At 40.7% G+C, this 23,318-nt stretch overlaps 1 protein-coding gene across 2 annotated transcripts in view; it reads left to right on the forward strand.

Moving 5' to 3' along the window:
- The first annotated feature begins 1,140 nt into the window (after positions 1–1,140).
- Slc1a3 (solute carrier family 1 member 3) overlaps positions 1,141–23,318 on the forward strand; it is an 87,176-nt gene continuing 64,998 nt past the window's right edge. The window contains exons 1-2 of one of the 2 annotated variants that reach the window (XM_042690626.1): positions 1,141–1,261; positions 2,792–3,068. In XM_042690626.1, coding sequence (XP_042546560.1) covers positions 2,888–3,068 — 181 coding nt within the window. In that variant the 5' untranslated portion in view covers positions 1,141–1,261; positions 2,792–2,887. Of the gene's footprint in view, positions 1,262–1,356; positions 1,413–2,791; positions 3,069–23,318 lie in introns of those variants that run through there. The other variant, XM_042690627.1, reaches the window with a different exon arrangement.

Here is a 23,318-nt window from a genome sequence, read left to right on the forward strand (position 1 = left end):
GCACATACTTTCGTGTTGGATGGCAGACACAAAATCTGAGCAGATTTTGCATGGGGAATTTGGTGAAAGGAGTATGGAACTCTGGCTGTGATTTCTGGTATGTGTTTTGGTTTCTAATGAACTATCTTGTTGCAAGTTTTTAGTCTGAGGGATAGGTAGGCTCAAAATGTGTTTGTTGATTTGGGAAGATCCATTTTGACAATCTCTTCTCATTGTGAGAAAATTAGATTCAAAAGGTGAGTTATAGTCTCAAAGCAGGATTTTTCTAATTCCAAAAAAGTAGTGGGGTTCAAGAAGGGCGGAGTGAATATAGTATCCTTTCAAATGAAAGTACCTAAATTGCAAGCTGTCTTTTGAAGTCAAGAGACTGCCAGGGTACCTTTCACTGTTAAAATCGTCTGCTCTTTACAGTTTGACCAAGATCCTAGGCCTTCCGAGTGCTTTGACCATGCTTGCAATGCCATGGGTCTGAGTTCAATTCGGTTTGTTATGACCGAGCTGTTTGAACGGCTACCACAGGCATGTTTCATCTTCTGTTTTGAGTCACTTCAAGCAAGTTTCAAGAATTGCAGTGTGCACTTTTTTTCGTCTCTGTGCTTGATTGTATTTAAGGATCATCCCCAAGAAATGCCAATTTTACTTCCGACTCTAAAAAGAAAAAGGGAGGGGCACGTTTATGTAACAGTTGTTCAATTTGGCAAAAGAGCACACTCTTCTGTTCCCTTCGGGGAGGAAACCTACAATCCTGGGAGGTGATTGAATTTTACTCTTAGGGACTTTCTAACAGAGACTTCCAGCTCCCCGGGGTGTGTGTGTGTGTGTGTTGGGGGTAGGTGTGGCTTTATTTTTTCCATATTGTTATTATTATTTTTTCCTGGTCTCGAGTTTTGCATTTCTAATGAAAGGAGACTGGCAAGGCGTGAAAGTGGTCCGGGGAGCAAAAACAAAGCCAGCAAGCACGCTTGTGGTGTGCCAAAATTAATCAATATTCCAGTAACCTCGGGGCTCCCTCGCTGGCCTGTGTGGTTTTTATTCCCCCCGCCCCCCGCCCCTCCCGCCCCGCCCAGGCCCCGCCCCTTTTCTTAAGTTGCTGTGATTGTAACTTGCAGTTTCTGAGCACATGCATTTGGTCAGGGCCAGGCTGCCCCCGGCTCCCTCCGTCCTGTTTCTCCGTTGTACCTGCTGGGGAACTCACCTTGTCATTGCTGAGTTATCTTCCGTCCGTTTTTAAAAAACATTGTTTGTTTGTTTTTCAGAAAAGGTAAGTGTAACGTCCTCTGCTGCTAACTGGGTTGGATTTCTCTCCTTCCACCTCCTCTCTGTCAATGTGATCTGTCCCCCAACGCAGGAGAGAGTAGCCAGAGTAAGAGCTGGGCCATTTTGGGAGATAAAGTCCTTGTTAATTCAACTTGGTGAGTGTATTTGTGCCGATCCCCTTCTTAATTCGGTGTGGAGTCATTCGTTGTGGTTGGAGACCTTAGACAAGAATCAAGACTGAGCTGATCTTTAGTGCGCGTGTGTGTGTGTGTGTGTGTGTGTGTGTGTGTGTGTTAATCTGAACCCTCCCCCCTCTCCACGTTTCTTTAAGCTTTTAATCTGGTGTAAAGTTTTAAACAAGTGGTAGGTCTTATTATCCACGACCTGCGATGCTATTTAAAGTCGAGCCTTTTTTTCTCCTTTACCTCCGCTGGAGCTGCCCGGGCTGGCGACGCGTCCCGGGGACTGCAGCTGCCTCCCCCGCCACACGCAGGCTGCTCGCTTTGCCAGAAGCACAAATCCACAGGCGGCTGATTTTCCCTGGGATTGGTCAGGACCGCGGACCAGGGATTAGAACTCTTGTAACACAGCAGGAGGAGGCTTTCTAATTTTTTTCCTTTTTTTTCCCCCAGAACTGATTTCCAGCAAGAAAAAGCATATGCTTAATTGTATTTGAATAACCTAAGAAGAGCACGTTAATAATAAGTTAAAAAAAAAAAAAACAGAAAACACACATTGTAATGTTTGGAATGAAATTGGATTCATTTCATTTGTTCCAAAAATTTAAAGTTTTAAAATACTTGGAAGTCAGTGGATCCTTTCCACGGGAGACTCCCGTGTATTAGCCACAAACATAAACGTTACTCTTTGCTTCTACTTGTAACACAATGAATTAGGGCTTTAGATCATTTGTAGATGTGCCTGGAGCACTTTACTTATTTCATGGAAAATTTCAAAAGTTACACTGTAAAACAAATGTATTTCTTATGTCCCCTGGCCATTTCGTATGTTTTTTTTTTTAAATGATCATATCAAGTAGCTGATAGTTTCATGATTTTTAATAATGAAAATAGTTACTTCACTACACATAATAGAAACATTCAGATTAGGATCCATATTGTAATCCTTTTCACTGTCCTGGCTGTTATCAAGTTACTATGGCTGGCGTACTTCCTGTGTGTTTCAGTTCACTTGGAGATTTATTGAATGCGTACACTGTGTAAGGTGCTTGGCTAGGTTCTGAGGGACAAGGTGGGAATAAGGGGGTAATGGGTCAGAAATAAGCTTTCAAAAATCTGATCAAAGAGACAAACTTCAATAATAGATCACATTTCTGCATATTCTGTTTATTCTGAATTTACCCCATTTCTCACACGTGCTCCAGTAAAATATACTTGGAAGTCTGATACTGCAGCTCTTCTGTCCCTGACTTCTACTGAGATTGCGCAATTTACCCGTAGCCTGCCCTAGTGTGGGAAGTACTGTTTCCTCACTCCTAAAGCTATAACCCTTGTCTCTCTCCCTCTCATTCTAGTAGTGTTCTCTTAATACCAAAAAGGAGGCTTGACTTCCCGGGACGAATTCTGAGACACCCAAGTGCAAAGAAGTAAGACTTCCAGAAAAGTAAAACATGACAAAAAGCAATGGAGAAGAGCCCAGAGCAGGGGGCAGGATGGAGAGATTTCAGCAAGGAGTCCGTAAACGCACGCTTTTGGCCAAGAAGAAAGTGCAAAACATCACCAAGGACGACATTAAAAGTTACCTGATTCGGAATGCTTTCGTGCTGCTCACCGTCACCGCTGTCATTGTGGGTGAGTCCCTTGATATACACAGAAACAAAACGGAGTATCTCATCTCTCCAAGGCGTCTGGCTGCTGTGGATCACTATCAGATAAACTGATTGTAGGCAATCAAAATGATAGCCTAGCCTGCTGTGGTTGTTCACGTTTGTAATCCCAGTCGTGCGTAGAGTAGGCCAGAGGATCTAAGTTCAAGGGCAGTCTACACTATATAGAGATCTGTAAAACAAAAGTTTTTAAGATACTCCAGGTTCTTCCCTGCATTTGCAGATTTTCTTTCATTTTTCCCCCCAGAGTAGTTTGCTGGTATGCTTATAGTGATATATGGCAGATATCTGGGAATCTAAAAGAGACTTTATTAGGCATTATGCAAATCAATTAATTGTACGAAAAGAAGAAATAAGCCAAACGTGTTCCCAATTCATGCAGGGATAAAGGAGTGATAATTTAATCATTAGGCATGAACAATTAAATAATAACAAAAACAAGGAAACATGCGAGACTTGGCCAAAGTACAATCATTATTCAAGGTCACTTTTACTTAAAACTAATTTACACAATTAGTACACCCAAAATGAAATATGGGTCCCTAAAATTAATTATATTCTAACTGCTGCTAACTCCAAACCTTGAACATAGTAGCCGAATCTTTCTTGTTTGCACTTTCTCACTCAGAAGCTGGGAAAGGTAAGCAAGGAAAATGTTAACACAGATCTCTCATTCATAGCCACACAGGGCCGCCATAGTATTTTAGTCCCTACTAATTTAGCATGGTTGACAGCAATCAATAATAATAATAAATATTTTGTTTGGTTTATTGGTATCTAAAATTTTAGTTTAATGTTTATGTGTGGCATTGATCGTACCTTTAAATATAGATGAAAAAAACTACCTATTTGAAATTTTTGACCAAGCCAATACAGAAATCCTTGAGTTGGCAATGTATAAGCTAATACTACATTGTAAAACAAATGAACAAAAATGCTCAAACTTGTTTTTTTTTAAAAAAAAAAAAGCTCTAACAACAGTTTCTACCAATTTACCACCCAAACAAAAAGGCATTCATGTGGTTCTCATCTCTGCCTAGTACTTAGCCAAGATTTGTTAGCTATAAAAAGATAATAGCTTAAGTAAGAATTAAGAAAATTCTAGTGTTTAATATCTTTGGCTTCTTTCCATAATTTTTGATTAATAAGTATTCAATTCATTGTAGAGATGCTCAAAATGAATGTGTCCTGATTCACCTAGAAAAGTCATGGCTTACTCTTGCAGATTTCCAGGTGTGAAATATTTTATTTTACTCTTAGAGAAACTATTTTAACACTGGGATACCATACAAACTGCAGTATCCTTATCTTGCTATTTTTGGTCTGAATCATAGTTATTAAGCCAAGTCATAGTTAATACTTCTAGGAAACAGTCATGTAGTAAAAATTCTGGCTATTTTTTGGGTGTTTTATGTTAGATTAGCTCATTTAGTCTTCAACTAAGCCTATTAAGTAAGTGGGTGGGTATGATTATGAATTTGCACTTAATTTCATAGATGAAAGGTCACAAAATTAGTAAAGTTAGACCAAGAGATCAAACTCATATAAAGCTAGGGGCTATCCTCATAACCACTTGACTATCCTGTTTCTCTTCTCTTCTGCCTGGTTGATCTCTTATGAAAGATGCTAGGAAGAGAAACGCTGTCATTTGGTGGAGGAGACCATTTAGCCAGCAATGCTTGGTCATTGTAATCTTATTATTTGACACTCATAAGAAAACTTATAATTCGTGTACAATTAAGCCATACTCCTCTTGTTCATTTAACAAACACCCATTTATTTTGCAATCCGATATGCATAATAGAACAGCTCACTAATACTAGAATATGTTTGGGAGAGATGAAGAAATGTCTATTCAGAATGGTTCCCTAAACACCAGAAGAGTTCAATCTTCAAGCAAGTAATATTTCTGTCTTGGAAGACTGGAAAATAATAAAATCTGAACATGGAAGGTAGACTGATGGAGAAGGAAGTTCCTAACTGTAAAGGAATACATTTCTAATAAAAGTCAAAATGTCCATTTTCTCTATAAGTTCCAGAATCATTTCCTAACCTAGTGAGGCCTTTCCTCAGATTTGTGAGAACTGCAATGAGAGTTGGCTGAGCGAGGGTAGATAAATTGGCTGAGTGCCTTCATGGTTGGCTTTACTCAGGGAGACTGAGGAGTTAGTAGCAAGGAGAAGAAGGCACTAACAAAGAAACACATAAAAAGAGCTCATTGATAGTCAGAGAGACCACCAAGTCTACACACACCAAAGACTCGGAATAACAAATAGACAACTTAGTAGCAAACAGATTTGAGAGAAGGAAGAACCCTCCAGTTATCTGTTGGTGTATCTCCCATTGAGGGCCCCACAGAAACAAAGGCTCCATTCAGGTTGTCACTGGGTTCTATGTCTACCTTAGCCCTACACAAAATGTGTCTGACTATTGACTCTGTAATTTATCTGCAGCATGGAGAGGATCAGGAAAATTCTAGCAAGAAAGCAGGAAGTAGCTGTTTGTTTTTCCCTACAATATATGAGAAGAGCTATAATAATTAGTGTTCAGATTCTTAGCCTCTAATAACTTTCTAGAAAAGCTTATGAATTAGGATTGATTTTGATTTCAGTCTGTTTTAAAAATAAAATGGATGTGCAACTAATGGATGAAAAAAAGAAACTCAAAAAAATATTATGGAGGAGAGACATGTGTGTCCACACAAGAGATCTGGATTTCAATGTCAGGTTCTCAATACATATAAGCAAAAGACCACTAATGCAATTTTATCTCATTTCTAATCTCATTTCTAAACAATGTCAAAGTCTAATAAGCAACACTAGAGCCCAGCTTCATGTGACAAGAGCAGGTCAGCAACCTGCTAGATACAGTTCCAAGCTGCAAGTCCCTTTAAGAGACTTTGTGAGGAAAGTTGTAGATAATATGCCTTCTAAGGCTATTGCAAGCATCTGTCTGATACAAACATACTGAGAAGAGTGGTCCCAGTTTTGCTTTCTCCTCCAGAAAGCACTTTTCCATTTCCAACGGTGGTAAGGTATGTTAGAGAGACCGCAAACATCTCACAGAGAGAAATGGAAAGTTCTTTGTCATGATCAGGTCACAGGATATGACTCTTTTCCATGTCCAAGGGAGGAATTGCACAATGAAATAAAATCTCAAGCAAAGAACTCTGAATGGCTCTTAAGCTCAGCTGAAGGGGTGAGAGTCTGCAGATAGACTTGTGTAGACAGATGGCAGTTTTCCTAATGAATTATTGGACTCTGTAACTGGTATCTTTCTCTGTGCTCTCTCTCTCTCTCTCTCTCTCTCTCTCTCTCTCTCTCTCTCTCTTACACCCACATCCACACCAACACATACACACACATCCTGGGAATTTGCACTTGAGATGTCTTTATAAAAGGATATGGGCAGGGAAGGTGGCTCTTTGGCAGAGCGCTTGCCTTGCATGCATGAGGCTCTGGGTTCAATTCCTCAGCACCACATAAACAGAAAAAGTGGTGCTGTGGCTTAAGTGGTAGAGCTCTAGCCTTGAGCTGAAGATCTGAGGGACAGAGCCCAGGCCCAGAGTTCAGGCCCCACAACTGGAAAAAAAAAAAAAAAAGTTTGGACACATACGGATTACATTTTTGTAAAGCATTTCTTCATTCTGTAATACTCTTTGGCAGTAAACTTAAATTGCAGCAAAATTCAGTGTAATTTCAAAGTCACTTAAGAAAGGGGATGGATAGAATATCACTTTCTTCTGAATAAGTTTTTATACAATTTGTCAGTTTTTGTGTAGTATTAGGTTTTATTTCAGGAGCTTTTACTCATTAGTCAGGTGTTCTACCACTTGAGCCATGTTTCCATCCCATTTTTTGCTTTAGCTATTTTTCAGACAGGATCTCATGGGCTGTCCCAGGGCTGGCCTCAGACTGTATCCTCCTATTTACAGCCTCCTATATAGTTGGGATTATAGGAACTATTAGCTATTTGCTGCTGAATAAATAATCTAAGTGGTTTATTTAAGTTTGCTTAGCATGCCGATGCTCAGTCCTGAAAAAAAATCAAACTTCAAAGCTGTCCATCAATTTAATAAATACTGAATGTTGAATATCTGGCCATAATGTGAAGTGGATATTCCTACTCTCAGGTAGTTTACTGGAAAAGATGAATAAAAAAATTAGTTGTGGAAGGAATATGCAGGGTCAGAGGTAATGATAGGTTTATAAATAACTCTGAAATTTAAAAAATGAAATAATGATATTATGGAATGATATGTACCACCCTAAATAATATGGTGCATCTTTCTTGTTGGTATTTTGAGGTTTGTTCCATTTGCTCATAAAGACCTGCACTGATATCTCTGGATGTGCTATGTTTTGGTGAAGTATGTACTTGGTTCATAATAGTTGTATTATTTACTATCTGTGTGATTCAAAGGAAAGCATTTGACCTCTCTGAGCCTGTTTTCTTATCTGTCATCACAGCTATAATACCTACCACCACCAATAATAGCTAGCATTCACACTTTATGCCAAGCTATGTTGTAGTTTGACTTCATTGAAAACCCAAATAACCCAGGGGGGAGTCATTTTTTGCAAGGCATGCACTCTACCGCTGAGCTACCTTCCCAGCCTGGGAGTCATTTTGGTTGGTCATGGGGCTTGAACTCCCAGACACTTCCTATTTTCTGGTGGTTAATTGGAGATGAGAGTCTCACGGACTTTCCTGCCTAGCCTGGCTTTGAACTGCGATCCTCAGATCTCAGCCTCCTGTGTAGCTAGGATTACAGGTGTGAGCCTGTATGACCCTTATGGTTTACTAGCAGCTGTTGGGCTAAACTAACTGCTAGTGCTACCACAATGGCCTCCTGCTGCATGCTGGAATCGGCACAGCTCTGCACCCATGCAGCGTCACTACCTCCTGTCCCCGGAATAGGAGCCGCTCCACACAGGCTGAACTACAGGAACCGAATGAATGGCTCACAGATTTCCAGCTTCTTAGGCAGAGAGGCACTTCAGGAAACTGAGGCAAGCCCTGTCTCCTCCACCATGATCAGTGCACCATGTCCTGTTCAGGGGATCCAGGGCCCAAGGAAAGGGAGGAAAGGAAGCTGTCCTTGCTTTGGCCAGTAACACAGGGAGAAGGAACAAGGCCTAGAATCTGCTTTCTTTCTGTTTCAATTCCTTTCCCAGGAAGCAGAAATGGAGAGAAATTTTCAGGCAAATACCTAACAGATGCTCACTGCACACACAGAACCTTTCTTCCAGCTCAAGAAGTATTCTAGGGAGCCGCTTCCTATTGCATAGTTTAGTCCCAGGAGGGGTAGTGGAGGTCTGTTTTCTGGAGTCAGATAACCTAGGTTTACTCTTCAGTTTTGAAACTGAGCCTCTGCATCTTCAAAGGCTCGGTGAATGTGTAAAATTGAATAATTTTGAAAATTCTGAGCCAAGATTTTTTTTTTGTCGGTTGTGGGGCTTGAACTCTGGGCTTGGGCGCTGTCCCTCAGTTCTTCAGCTCAAGGCTTAGCGCTCTACCACTTGAGCCACAGCCCACTTCTGGCTTTTTCTGTTTATGTGGTGCTGTGCTGAGGAATTGAACCCAGGGCCTCATGCATGCAAAGCAAGCATTCTACCACTGAGCCACCTTCCTAGTCCCTTAGCCAAGATTTTTATTCTACTTTTGCTATATACAAGCCACATAACCCTAAATAATTTCCTTAAATGTTTGACAAGTAAGAAGTTTATAGAAAATGCAAACCCATTGTCTTTTGCTTCTGTCTTTTCGTCATCAGAAGGCCTATCAGAAGGCTTCACACTTCCCTGGCTTCACATTTTCTTTGTTCTTTTTTTTTTTCTTTTTTGTCGGTTGTGGGACTTGAACTCAGGCTTGGGCACTGTGCCTTGAGCTCTTCAGCTCAAGGTGAGTGTTCTACCACTTGAGCCACAGTGCCATTTCTGGCTTTCTGGTGGTTAATAGGAGATAAGAGTCTCATGGACTTTCCTGCCTGGGCTGACTTTGAACCGCGATCCTTAGATCTCAGCCTCCTGAGCAGCTAGGATTACAGGAGTGAGCCACCTGTGCCCGGCTGGTTTCACTTTTTTTACATCATTCGTGTGTTGTGTGTGTGTGTGTGTGTCTACTGCTCTGACTGGGTAAGGTTGATGTGTCAGAGAATTACAAGACTCAGATTTAAAGAGAATAAGGCATGCTGCTGATCACATGTATGGAGTATATGTGTACACTGTTATATGTTATATACTGTGATAGACAATTTGCTCCAGGAAAGTTAGAATGAACTTGTGACTTTAAATGAGCATCATTATTCCACAATACTGTGAAATTTGGGAAATTATGTAATCACTTAATCACAATCAAAAAAAAAAAAGAACCTCGGGGAAGGTAGGGAGGGAAGGGATGGTAGGGGGAAAACAATGGAGGGGGTAACAATGCTCAATAGGAAGTGTACTCATTACCTTGCTCATGTAACTGTAACCCTCTGTATAGTATCTTTACAATAAAACAATAAAAATAAATAAATAAAGAGAAGGGGGGCAGGAATAGGAGAAGATATTGATCTGGTTTTAGCTTTGGATAAATGGCTTATATTTCCTTGGAGCTATAGAAGAGAACTGGAGAATTGTTGGAAGAGACTTAATCATTATAAAGAGACCAAATTATGATAATAATGATTTCTGTCTTTCAGAGGCAGAAATAAAAGCTTTCAAGTAAGTGATACTGTCTTTATCTGAGCTGGGCAGCAGTGGTTCTCACCTGTATTCCTAGCTACTCAGGAGGCGGAGATGTGAGGATCGCAGTTCAAAACCAGCCTGGGCATGAACAACCATGAGACTCTTATCTCCAATTAACCACCAGAAAACCAGAAGTGGCACTGTGGCTCAAGTGGTAGAACACTCACCTTGAGCTGAAGAGCTCAGGGACAGCACCCAGGCCCAGAGTTCAAAAGAGTATTATCATTATCTGTCTCTTTCTTCCTTGGCCTCTTCTACAGAATCAGAAAATAATCCCCAAGCAGTTCTAACCAATGGAGTGTCAAGAAAGCCAAGGGCTGTTGGGCAAGTGTTTCTATTAAATGTAATATTACAAGAGCTCATATGTGATATATTCCATGGGACCCTTCAGAAGGCCCCACCCCTCCCTGGTCACCTCTTTCTCTAGTATTTTTGTGTCTTTTGCTCATCAGAGATGGGGGCTGGTGAAAGGAGTGTTGCTAGAACTTTGAAGTGAAGTGAGTTGCTGGTTTCCAAGAGGAAAGGATTCATTGAGGTTATTTTGAAGCAGAGGACAAAAGCTTAATGTGGTCTTAGAGCACCTCAGTTTATTTTTCTTCCTACGAATCCAGACATTGAGAAAACTAATGCAATTTCACATTTCTCTTTCAAGTCGGTAATCTAGTTGTTCAGAACAATTACCTACAATAATACCTTCCATTTTGTGGGATTACAGTTTGTGAAGCCCTTTCCCACTACACTTTCTGTAGCAACATAAGCCACAGCCAGCCCACCCAGTTTCTGGTTCCTATCTATAAATGTCTGGAATGCAGCTGAGAAGCACCAAGAGGCTTAAAGTCCTGATTACAGGCCTACTCTACCATCGACTAACTCACTTCAGGATTTAAGACAAATCTCTAGGCCTCATATTGCCTCATCAATGAAATAAACTTGGACCAACAGCTAGTTCTAATCCCCTAATATGCTATCTACATGGATTTGTTTAATCTTCTAAATATGAAAATACATGGACCAAGAGTTGCTGTGTGTGTGTGTGTGTGTGTGAGAGAGAGAGAGAGACAGAGAGAGAGAGAGAGAGACAGAGAGAGAGACAGAGACAGAGAGAGAACATGCTCCTAAAATGACTCTGCCCATCTTTCATGAATCAGAGGCAGAACATTTGTGAGACTTGGTTTTTATGCTCATGTAAACAAGACTGCAAAGAGTTTATATGCCATGTGGAGGAGGTAACTAAAGTTTAAGCACCACCTTGTCTAAGTGGTACATTCCAGGTGTTAGAGTACTCCGTATTTATGGAGCACTATGATGCTGTCATGGGTCAAGTATTTGGTCTGGCAGCTAAGTGAGCTGTATCATTGCCATGAGATGAAGAAACACACCAAGCACTCAGGGCACTAAGTTTAGCCATTGTATAAGTATAAGAATTATGAGTATAAAATTATGAGTTTCATAGCTACTTCAGTGATATTAAAATTACCAAGATCCTCATTTCCTAAGCCAAGAGTATGTACATCACTTTGCCTCGACAGAGAAGATAGCTCAGATCAAAGAAGAGTACAAAGTCTCCTAAAATATTTCTTTATACAACACAAAGATAGCTTCATTCTATATTTGTAAGCCATTCCATGTTGGTAAACCAACAACACAAAAAGAGAGGAAACTATTCATTAAAAATATAATTTCTAATTTTCACAGTCCTGAAGAAGTTGAAGTATAAAGCCTAAAGAATTATTTGTCCATTGAAAGAGGGTAGGAGAGAAAGAGCAAGACAGAGGTGCTCAAGGAAAGCATAAACGCCCCAGAGCAGGAGGGAAAAAAGGTACACTTGGGATGACTTCAGTCAGGGAGCGGGAAGGCATTCTTTTACTTTCCTTTGTCTAGCATATCAAAGATTGAAAGATTTCAAAGTAAATTTAGGAGCAGCAAATTGAAAGGCACAATCAAGTTTTAAATTTCAAGGCTGAAAGAGTAAGCTCCATTCTTCTTGTCCCAAAGAGATTTCTTCAGTTCTTTAACAATACTTTCAGGCCACCAACTGCTGCCTCGTGGGAGGTGAGGGGGGGTCATACAGTGGGCTGTTATTGAGACAACCTTGTAAGATGAGGCACAATTATGCCTAATGAGAGTAGAGATGGACAGTTCCCTTTTTACCCTGATACGTCACATCTCTTAAAAATGCCATCATTAAAGCAAGTAAGACAAAACCTCAGGGATACTAGTATTTGTCAGGAGGCTGGCTGGTGTCCTGGGCTTACTGACCCATGCAAAGGAAAAAGTACTAAGAAGGAAATTATGAATCTAAGAGATTACCTGTGACAAAGTTGTTTCTGTTTCTGATTTATCTTTGTTTTCTTAGACTTGCTTATTGAGGAAAATTGAAGAAATTATGCTCACACAGAAAGTTGAGATTTAGCCAGGCACTTGTGGCTCATGCCTGGAATCCTAGCTCTGGAGTCTGAGATCTAAGGATCACGAATCAAAGCCAGCCCAGGTCAGAAAGTCCATGAGACTCTTATCTCCAATTAACCACCAGTAAATCAGAAGTAGTGCTATGGCTTTAGTGGTAAAGTGCTCTCCTTATGCTGAAGAGCTGAGGGATAGTGCCCAGGCCCAGAGTTCCAGCCCCATGACCAAAAGAAAAAAGAAAAAAAAAGTGGGGATTTACTCAGAGACAAGGATGCATATTTTCCCTTACATGTGTTAACTGAAATATGGTAGATTCAAGAAAGATCTCTCTCTCTCTCTCTCTCTCTTTTTTTTTGGCCAGTCATGGGGCCTGAACTCAGGGCCTGGGCACTGTCCCTCAGCTCTTCAGCTCAAGGCTAACGCTCTACTACTTGAGCCACAGTGCCACTTCCAGCTTTTTCTGCTTATGTGGTGCTGAGGAATCGAACCCAGGGCTTCATGCATGCAAGGCAAATAGTCTACCACTGAGCCACCTTTCCAGCCCCAAGAAAGATCTCAAATAGTCTAATTTTTTAGATGGTTAAACTTCAGCAAAATAAAACATTAGGAAGTGGGTACACAAAAGGAGATGTTTGGGGTCAAGGGGAAAAGGGTGAACAAATGAAAGGAAGAGGTGAAGAAATGCAGACAAGACTTCAATGGATATCCTACAAAATTAAGAAGAGTGAGGGAAGGGGTGGGGAGGGAAGGGAAGGGTGAGAATGTTGAAAGGGGTGACATGGATCAAGATGTCTGGTATTCATAAGCCATTTTGTTAAATGGCAACTTCTCTGTACAACTACTTAGAGGTAATTTTTTTTAAATAAACAAAGTTGCAATTCAGTAAAATTCCCAGGAGTTTGTAAATTCTGGCACTACCATTCTTTATGCAAGATGATGTCACCTTTGCAGGGTGGTTTATAATGTGAGGTCTGGTAGATGTGTCCAGCACTTGTCATTCCAAGGGCTAATTGGTTGTCTGAAGCAACACATGAACTAATAATGACAACTGAGTCCAAAATGTTTCAGATCCAGTTGCTTGTCCCAGAAAAAGAGAGTTGTTGGTCAGAGAATGATCCATTCTTAAGCACAGTTTGAGGACTTCTCAATCCATGGCTTCAAGTTATCCTTGGAGCAAATTAAACTGGGATTGAGGAGTAAATAACCTAGACCCAAAAGTGACTTCTTAGAAGTCACTTAGGCATTTTATAGAAATAATGGAGAAAAGAATTCAGTAAGGATGTTAAAAAAAAAATTGAAGCCAGGTACTCGTGACTCATGCCTGTAATCCTAGCTACTCAGGAGACTGAGATCTGAGGATTGTGGTTCAAAGCCAGCCCGGGCAGGAAAGGCTGTGAGACTCTTATCTCTAATTAACCACCAGAAAACTGGAAGTGGCGCTGTGGCTCAAGTGGTAGAGCACTCAACTTGAGCTGAAGAGCTGAGGACACCGCCCAGGCCCAAAGTTCAAGACCCACAACTGACAAAAAATAAATAAAAAAAAAAAATTGAGAACCTGTTTTGCTTGGAACTTTTTCCTTGTTTATTTTTGCTATTGTACTTGGGCAGTAAGTAAACTCACATTGTCCGAAATAAAAATTTACATTTGAGTATAGAAAGTAAGTATTCCACTTACAGTATTCCCATTCTAATGGGAATCCCTGAGAGTTTGGTTTACTTTTTTAACCATTAAAGAAGAAATGGTAAACCATTTATATTCATTGAACTACTGGAAAATCTACCAGTAGTTCAATGGGTATAAATATATATATATATATATATACATATATATATATATATTTACATTTTTACCTTTTGTATACAAATGGCTACATGGTACATAAAGCTTTCTTTCTACATTCCTTTTTCTCCTGTACATTAGATCTTGGAAATTTTCCCTCAATTACACAGAAAGAGGGCCCTCATTCTTTCTTGAGACTGTATTTTATAGATATACCAAGAAACTCCCAACTGATAGATACTCATGCTGTTTCTAATCTTTAGATATTACCATAAAATATTGTATTAAATAATCCTGCACCCACAGACAAAATGTGAAGAATTTGTGAAGGCAAAGTATATTTGTGGTAGAAGTGAAATTGCTGTGTCTGAAGATACGTACATTTATAATTTTGATAATTCTAATTTGCATTACATAGGGCTTGTAATAATTTTGCTTTCCTAAATTATTGGATATATATATTGTGTGTGTGTCTGTGTGTGTGTGTGTGTGTACCAGTCCTGGGACTTGAAGTCAGGGCCTGGGCGCTGTCCCTGAGCTTCTTTTGCTGAAGGCTAGCATGCTACCACTTGAGCCACAGTGCCAGCTTTTTCTGAGCAATTTGTTGGAGATAAGAGTCTCAAAGACTTTTCTACCCCGTCTGGCTTTGAACCACAATCCTCAGATCTCAGCCTCCTGAGTAGCTAGGGTTACAGGCATGAGCCACTAGTGCCCAGCAACATGTGAGATTTTTTAAAAATTTTTATATATTTTTATTTTTTGCCAGTCCTGGGGCTTGAACTCAGGGCTTGGGCTCTGTCCCTGATCACCTTTGTGCTCAAGGCTAGCACTCTACCAGTTGAGCCCCAGCACCACTTCTGGCTTTTTTTTTACCACATAAAATGTGGTACTGAGGAATTGAACAGAGGGCTTCATGCATGCTAGGCAAGCACTCTACCACTAAGTCACATTCCCAGCCCTATGAGATTTTTTTAAAAGCCCCTCATTGCTGTCACTGCCAGAGTAAGGATGGATGGGTTTCTAGTTTTGTGTAGACTAGCCAGACAGAAAAAGAAACTAAGGAAATCTGTGCCATAAAGTTTTTATTTCAGAATAGAATTAAGTAGATGCAGGTATTCTATGTCCTACCAAATCCTATATGTAATTCAGCGGGAATACTAAAGCTTTCATCTGTATGATGTATTCAACTTTTGACGCGTTTTCACATTCCTTAACATGTACAACCAACTGAAAGATGGAACAAGTTTCCTTTTTTAATCCCTCCCTCCCCAGCCTACCCCTCACTTTAACAGAAGTTTAGAAACTGAAACATTAAGCAACGTTTCAAGAGCACTTCGAAATACGAGATAGCTGGGAATCAGAGTCCAGAAGCCAGGACCACTGTGTCCCAGGCCAACCCTGGCTCTTTCAGGTAGAGTCTTGCCCGGGTCATCCAGCCCATAAATAATTCCTCAGAATCCTTGTAATGATAACCTGATGATCTGAGAACAAAAGGGTCTCCCCAGGATGCCAGGGCAGAGGATAAAATCAGGAAATAGGAGTAAGCTTACTATTTGTACTGCAGAGACATAAACAAGCAGAATGGAGGCTCTAAAAGAACAGAAAAGAGGTGAATCTTAATGGGTACTGCTTGCTGTGCACAGGCCGAGGACATGGGAGCAAAAGGCAGAGAGGAGAACTTGGAAAATTTTAATGTATTTCCTCCCTCCCTCATCTTATTCCCTCCTTCTCTCTCTCCCTTCTCTATCCCCCTCCCCCCTCTCTAACAGTCATGGGACTTGAACTCTGTGCCTGGGCACTGTCCCTGAGCTTCTTTTTGCTTAAGGCTACACTCTACCACAGTGCTACTTTCAGCTTTTTCTGTTTATGTGGTACTGAGGAATCAAACCCAGGGCTTCATGCATGCCAGGCAACCACTGTACCACTAAGCCACATTCCCAGCCTCGTTTCTTTTCCTAGAAAGCAATTTCTGATGCTTTAGTTGCTACTTCTAGAATAAAATGTGTTTGTTTTGTTTGCCCATCCTGGGGCTTAAACTCAAGGCCTAGATGCCATCCCTGAGCCTCTTGGTACTTGAGGCTAGTGCTCTACCACTTTAGCCACAATGTCATGCAGATTTTTTTGAGTAGTTTATTGGAGATAAGAGTCTCACGGACTTTCCTGCCTGGACTGGCTTGGAACCACAATCCTCAGATCTCAGCCTCCTGAGCAGCTAGGATTATAGGCGTGAGCTCTTCGTGCCTGGTAGTTGTTAGGTTTTTAAAAAGAGGTAGCCGAGTAAGAACTGCACCACGCACGTGGTATTCAGGTAAGGGGTAGGTTTATTCAGTAGACCTGCTGGGACCAGGCAAAGTTGGCGCTCCACGTGGCTGGGAAAGGCCTGGGAATGAGAGAAAGCTGGGAAAGAGAGGAAAGAGAGGGGAAAGAGAGGAAAGATAGAGGAAAGAGCTAGAGCAGAGAGAAAGCAGAGAGAGCTAGAAAAGAACAGAGAGAGAGGTAAGAACAGAGAGAGCACCTGGGCCTGCGCTAGCCCTTATGTAGAGTATGGGCGGGGAAATGTGTGGCCACATCAAATTCAGATGTGACCTCAGCGGATGCAGATGTGACCTCTTCCAGGTGTCTCAGTTGCCTAGGTAACGCAGGTACTGGGTGGAGACTTTGCTGCGAGGAGGGTGGAGTCTGCTAGCCATCCAGGAGTGGACCTTACAGTAGTATTTTTTTTTCTTAATGACAGTGAAATGGACACATATGTAAAAGACCGTTGGGATTATTTCCAAATTAAATTACCATTTCATATTGCTTTTTTGGGATCAGGAAGATTCTGAGCATTGAACCTAGAACCTCTCCCCATACTACGCATGTGCCTGGCTTTTGTCACTGAGCTGCACCTCCCAGCCTCAAATAGTCTTCATTAGGGCAGTTTAAGAAAGAGAGTACCAAGGCTTTCTCAGAATTCCAAGGTTCTCCTGATAGAATTGTCTCCCAGAGTCACACGTGGAAGATTGTGTCTGTATCCTGCCTATTCCTCGGTCTTCCAAAACCAGTTCCTTTTGGGCACTACAGATGGAGCAAGCCTGGAGCAGGTATTTCCCACCTCCAGCAACAGGAAATACCAAAGGACAAAAGAGTGAGCCAGGCCAGGGTCCAAGTCTGCAAAGCTGTGGGAATACAGGGGTGGAGGAGGGTTGAGAATTCCTCCAGTACTTCTCAGGAGGAAACGCCTGGGCGAAACAAAAGACTAGGTAGGGACCAGCCAAATTCTTGGCCAGGTAAATTCACCATATGATTTTGTCCTATTACTAAAAATAAAAGTTAACGGAACTTTACGCCCAGAACTTCACAAAATTGGGACTTGTCTGCCCTGGCTGGCCTTGAAGTGGGATCTTTAGATCTCAGCCCTCCTAAGTAGCTAGGATTATAGATGGAACGCTTGCCACAATAACCGTTGACAAGTTGTTAGGGTATCTTTGATACCCATTAGCAAGAAGAACTTAGAATTCACTAGAAGAAATAAGATGGGTTCACATAAAACAACTAAGATTTTTTTTTTTAATGCTTTTGGTTCACATAGCTCTTTTAAACTCAGAACATTTAGCAAGGAAAAAGCTCAAGACAATCTTAGATACCTCCTGCTCTAATTTATCCATGTCATTTTGCGGGTGAGAATTTTCCCCCCAAAGGATAGAATGTTAAAAGAGCCCCTAAAAGAACCTATGACTTGAAGAACTAAGTATGAAAGCTCATTCTACCACGTCGCTTAACGCTGCTTCTTTCTAAACTTCATCTCTTCATCAATGAAATAGGGATATTAAGTCCTAGAGATTTCATCTGAACATTCAATAATTTTCTAGGCACTGGTGGCTGATACCTATAATCCTAACTACTCAAGAGGTTGAAAGGATTGTGGTTCAAAGCCAGCAGGATAGTCTGTGAGACTCTTATTAACCACTAGAAAACCAGAAATGATACTGTAGCTCAAAGTGGTAGAGCACTAGCCTTAATTGAAAAGAGCTCAGGGACAGTGCCCTTGAACTCAGGCTTTGAGTTCAAGCCCTAGACTAACAACAACAACAGCAAAAAGATTCAAGAATTTGCATGAAGTAACTACTAGTCTCACTTACTGGCAAAATCTAGCTCGAAATTCTCGTCCTTGACTCTCAACATACAATATCTCTATAGAAAAATCTGTAGCATTGTACCTGCTCTTCTCCACATTAGAGAATTAGGAACCAAGAACTGTAACTCTTCATTTGTGAATCTAGAAATCTAAGCATAATATATTCTAACTTATTCGAGATCTAAGGACACAGATTTTAAGAGTGAAGTTTTGAACAGAGGCTTGGGATAGGACTAGGCTCAGGAAGATCAGTGGTAAATAATGTTTTCTGGGATACATATAGCAGAGAGATCCTGCATTCAGAAAATGTGTTTCACGCTAACTGGAGGCTAGACACTGGTGGACACTGGCCAGCTAAAAGAGAATCAGTGATGCTGCTCATTCATCCAGCAATGCATTAAACACCTACTATGTGCCAAAAATTGTTTTAGGGACTCGATATATGTCAGTAAACAAAATTTCCCAAAAGATTCATCTCAAGGAGCCTAGATTTTAGCAGGCAAAAGTAATAATCAACAGTAAGTACAATAAATTAGGAAATTGGAGGGTGATAAGAACTTCTGACTTTAATTAACTAAAGGAGACACAGATCTGGGCTAGACCTCATGAAGCAAGTATAAGTCTTAGTTACATGTGCAAATACCTGGGAAGGATGTGGTAGGCAGGCGAAGAGGCAATACAAGGAGCAAACCCCAGGATTGTGTCTAAAGTGAAGGAGGAATGAGGAGAGACAGAGGTAGAAACGGAAGCAAGGTGTATGGGGTAAGAGATGGATTTCTTAAGGATGTGGAGTCCTTAAGGAAAGCAGGCCAGTACCTTCGGGTTTTGGTGCCACTGCTCATGGTGTGCTAGTGAAAGCCTGACTTGCACATTGGGCATTATGTTGGGCAGAGGCAGAAGAAGAATCAGGAAAACCAGTTATAATGCTACTGTAGTAATCTAGGCAAGGAGGGAAATAATCTTTATGTCTTTTAACCTTTGTTTATAAATTCGAAAAAAATAAAAAAGGGGCTGGGAAGGTGGCTCAGTGGTAGAGCGCTTGCCTTGCATGCATGAGGCCCTGGGTTGGATTTCTCAGCACCACATAAGCAAAAAGAAAAAAAGCCAGAAGTGGCACTGTGGCTCAAGTGGTAGAGCGCTAGCCTTGAGCTGAAGAGCTGAGGGACAGTGCCCAGGCCCAGAGTTCAGGCCCTACGACCGGACCCCCCCTAAAAAAAATAAATAAAAAAGCATAAGAGACCAAGAACTTATCCAGGGTCATGGAGAGTTTTGCATCAGAGTGAGAGCTAGAATCCCATCTGTAAAGCACCTTCTATATGGCTATGTTTGCACCTTGGAGAAGAGGCCCAGAATCCTTTGCGGGTTGAATATCTACTTGTGTGGATAAGAATTGAGACTCGCTTCCAAACAATAGAATATGGCAAAGTAGATTTCCTTTTAGCATCTGAACTACACCTCATTTGTTGTTTGCTGTTGTTTCCTTTTTCTTTCTCTTTTTTTCTTTTATTAAGTTCTTTGCATTGTGAGTACCTCTGTTCAGGTCAGAGTTTGTGGGTTGAAGAAGAATTTTAGCCAAGTTTCTCTATTTCCCAACATTTGCCAAAAGTTAAATTGGTTGACTTGATCAAAATTTTGCTTCAAACTTATCTCACCCTTTTGCTCTAAGATATTTTCTGGCCTCATGATATTTTTAATAGTTTTATCAGGTGAAATATGAACCAAATTCTTAAAATAGGTCTTTAACATTTAACTTGTTGTTCATATTTGGCCTTAAAAAAAAAAAAAAAAAAAGCAAAGCCTGAAATGTATTCATTTATCCTGAGTTTTCAGTGAGCACAGTGTGTCTTAGTTTAGAAAAAGAGATCATGTTTAATCTTCCAAAAAAGTATTTGTTGTGTGGGCTCCCCAAAAGCCTGAACCCCTCACAGTATCCCTTCTGAGTTTGAATAGGGAAGAGAAAATCTTATAACAAAAATGTGTCATTTCACAGAACATCCAGACGGCATGGTTCATTTTGATCACCTGAAACATTCTGATTAAGATTGCTAGCCGGCCTTCAGCGGCTCATGCTCCTAATCCTAGCTACTCAGGAGGCTGAAATCTGAGGTTCCCAGTTCAAAGCCAGCTGGGGCAGGAAAAATCCATGAGACTCTTATCCTCAGTAAACTACTCAAAAAAAAAGTCAGAAGTGGTTCTGTGGCTCAAGTGGTAGAGCACTACCCTTGAGCAAAGGAAGCTCAGACACAGAGAGAGTCCAGGCCCAGAGATCAAGCCCCAGGACCAGCCAAAAGAAAAAAAAAAAAGATATTTCATAATTTCTAGTAATCAAGTGAAACTGTGTAATGAGAGTGCTACAAAATTGTGAACTAAAAGTTAGCAATCTGAATACTACTCAGGACCAACACCCATGTATCTATCTTATAATGACATGAAAATTCAAAGTTGGTAAATTTTATTTCAGCTCTAACAAATCCTTCCAGACAGTTATTTTGATTTTTTTATTGTTATTTTTGCAATCAGTAATAAAAATCTGCTCTTTTGCACTAAGACTCTGATGGCCATAAAGCTATTCTTTAGTTCTGGGACTATCAACCAATGTATTCTTTGGTTGAGAGGCTGAATGAAAAAGGCTCTCTGAAGTCTGCATCAGAATGTGTTTCAGGGAAGGCCCTTCTTCATTGCTAGGATAAACATAATCAGAAACCTAAACGGACTGCCAAACTTAAAAAAAAAAAAACCATAAAAATCTGTCTTTGCATTCAGAGCATTCCCTTTTGGTTTAATGCTGATAGCTGGCATTCTTCAGAAAGCTGTAGAAAAACGGCCTTGTTTATTCATTCAACAAGTAAATTCAAAAACTAAAATCAGTACCACCTTTTTTCCAACCTAAGCTTTAGTTAACCTAAGTAAAAAAAGATCAAAAAAGTAGGCAAAATGTGGTGCACTATAAATTAGCCTTCTTAAATTTGGAGCATGAACACTTGTGCGCCCTGTTCATTGCTGCACTATTCACAATAGCCAAGTTACAGAGATAGCCCAGATGTCCTACAACAGATGAGTGAGTCAATAAAATAACGCATAGACCCACAATGGAATTTTACTTCTCTGCACTTTTAAAATACTATTTATCTAACAAATTCCAGGAAATGGAAACATGGGCTTTTTGTTTTTGTTGTTGTTGTTGATGGAGGCAGTGGTGGTGGTGGTGGTGGTGGTGTCTTTCTTGGTTTTTGTTTTGTTGTTGCTGTTGTTGTTGTTGCTGTGGCACTGTTTCTTTGGGGAGGGGGCAAGAAAGGGGAAGATGAACAAACACAATCATGCTATTTAGTATATACTATGTGGAAAATGACCTACATAACTTGTAGGTAAGGATAGGAGAGGGAAACTAGGGAAAAGTGAAGAAAGACATAACATTGTCCAGAAAAGGAAATGTACTTATTACTTGACTTATGAAATAGAAACCCCCTCCGTACAATACCTTAATAATAACAATAAAATTACATTTAAAAAAATTGCAGCATGACTCTTGAAGACCGTGCAGTATAGGAAGTGAGAAGTTTGTCTAGAGCTGGAGGCTGGCTGTCAAGTCCACTTGAGCCACAGCTCATTATGGTTTTGGCTACTTACCTGCCTTCTGATTGATGCTGGTTCTTTATGTGTGAGATGTGGATAAGTCTTGATGCTATTTGCGAATGTTCCAGTCAGGGCCTTGGCACCTGCTGCGTGCCTTGTGATGATTAGCTGTTGTTAAGAATGTGTGCCCTGAAATATGTTTTCATTTAATATCCCATCACCTCTGTAACTGATGGTTTCCAATGCTTAAAAAGTACACAGTGGAAAGAAAAGACAGGCAATTTCAGCTAATACATAAACTTAGTTAAATCATTCTATTAAAAAACGATTTGGTGGGCTGGGAAGGTGGCTCAGTGGTAGAGCGCTTGCCTTGCATGCCCGAGGCCCTGGGTTCGATTCCTTAGCACCACATAAGCAAAAAGAAAAAAGCCAGAAGTGGTGCAGTGGCTCAAGTGGTAGAGCGCTAGCCTTGAGCTGAAGAGCTGAGGGACAGCGCCCAGGCCCAGAGTTCAGGCCCCACGACCGGACCCCCCAAAAAAAACAAAAAACAAAACGATTTGGTGTCACCATTTTCAATAGTGACATGTTACCAGTAACTATATTTTTGAAGTTTTGAAATTATAGTGTCCCTCAAGATAATCCTCAAGGTGCTGCATGCCTCTGGGATATGTCCAAGAGACACATAGTTGTGCAACATGCTCAGACCCAGAGAGCAGTCTCCACTGAAAACTACCCTGGGGCTGCAGCTAAAACTACTTTTGTGTTGTTTCTATTTGTGTTTATTTTTTGTTTTGTTTCATTTTGTCCATTGTGGGGCTTGAACTCTGGGTGTGGGCGCTGTCCCTGAGCTCTTCAGCTCAAGACTAGCGCTCTACCATTTGAGTCACTGCACCACTTCCAGTTTTCTGGTGATAAGAGTCTCATGGACTTTCCTGCCAAGGCTGGTTTTGAACCTCGATCCTCAGCTCTCAGCCTCTTGAGTAGCTAGGATTACAGGTGTGAGCCACCAGTGCCCAGCTTTGTGTTTATGTTTGAGAAACCCTGGAAGTGTAGTAAAGAGAGCACTGGGTTTTGTTTAGAGCCTCTCAGGCCAGACACTCCTAGATCTGTAAGCAAAACAAGTTAACTAATGTCTGACTCTTTCAACTTGATGTGACAATGTTTTCCACATAAAGTTGCAATGAGGGTGAAATACCACCATTAACACATACAACATAATCTTCTCTTTCCCAAAAGTATAAATGACTCATGGGACAAATCTGAACATAGTAAGCTGGCCAAAACATAGTCAGAGACAAACTAATTCAAAGTGTGTATGCAATCTGCTGTCATTGTAAACAGCTTCATTTTTTAAAACATTTGACATAAGGTTCCATCTTATAACTGCAGGATTTTCTTCTCTGCTGTTTGCACTATAAAGAAGAATGTTAGGAAGATATGAGTTCTGTACTATAAAGAAACTAAGGACCACCCTACAGTACTAAATACTAAGACTGCTGCTTCCAAGCAAGGCCATCCTGTGGATAGGGAAACACAAAATCTACCACCACCCCTTCATACCTTGCCTCCCTGACTGTCTTGCCTTTGCTCTGTTAGATATCTATC

Source organism: Dipodomys spectabilis, unplaced genomic scaffold (genome assembly GCF_019054845.1).
Source record: "Dipodomys spectabilis isolate Male_0828 unplaced genomic scaffold, ASM1905484v1 ptg000138l, whole genome shotgun sequence".
Classification (NCBI taxonomy): Eukaryota; Metazoa; Chordata; class Mammalia; order Rodentia; family Heteromyidae; genus Dipodomys; species Dipodomys spectabilis.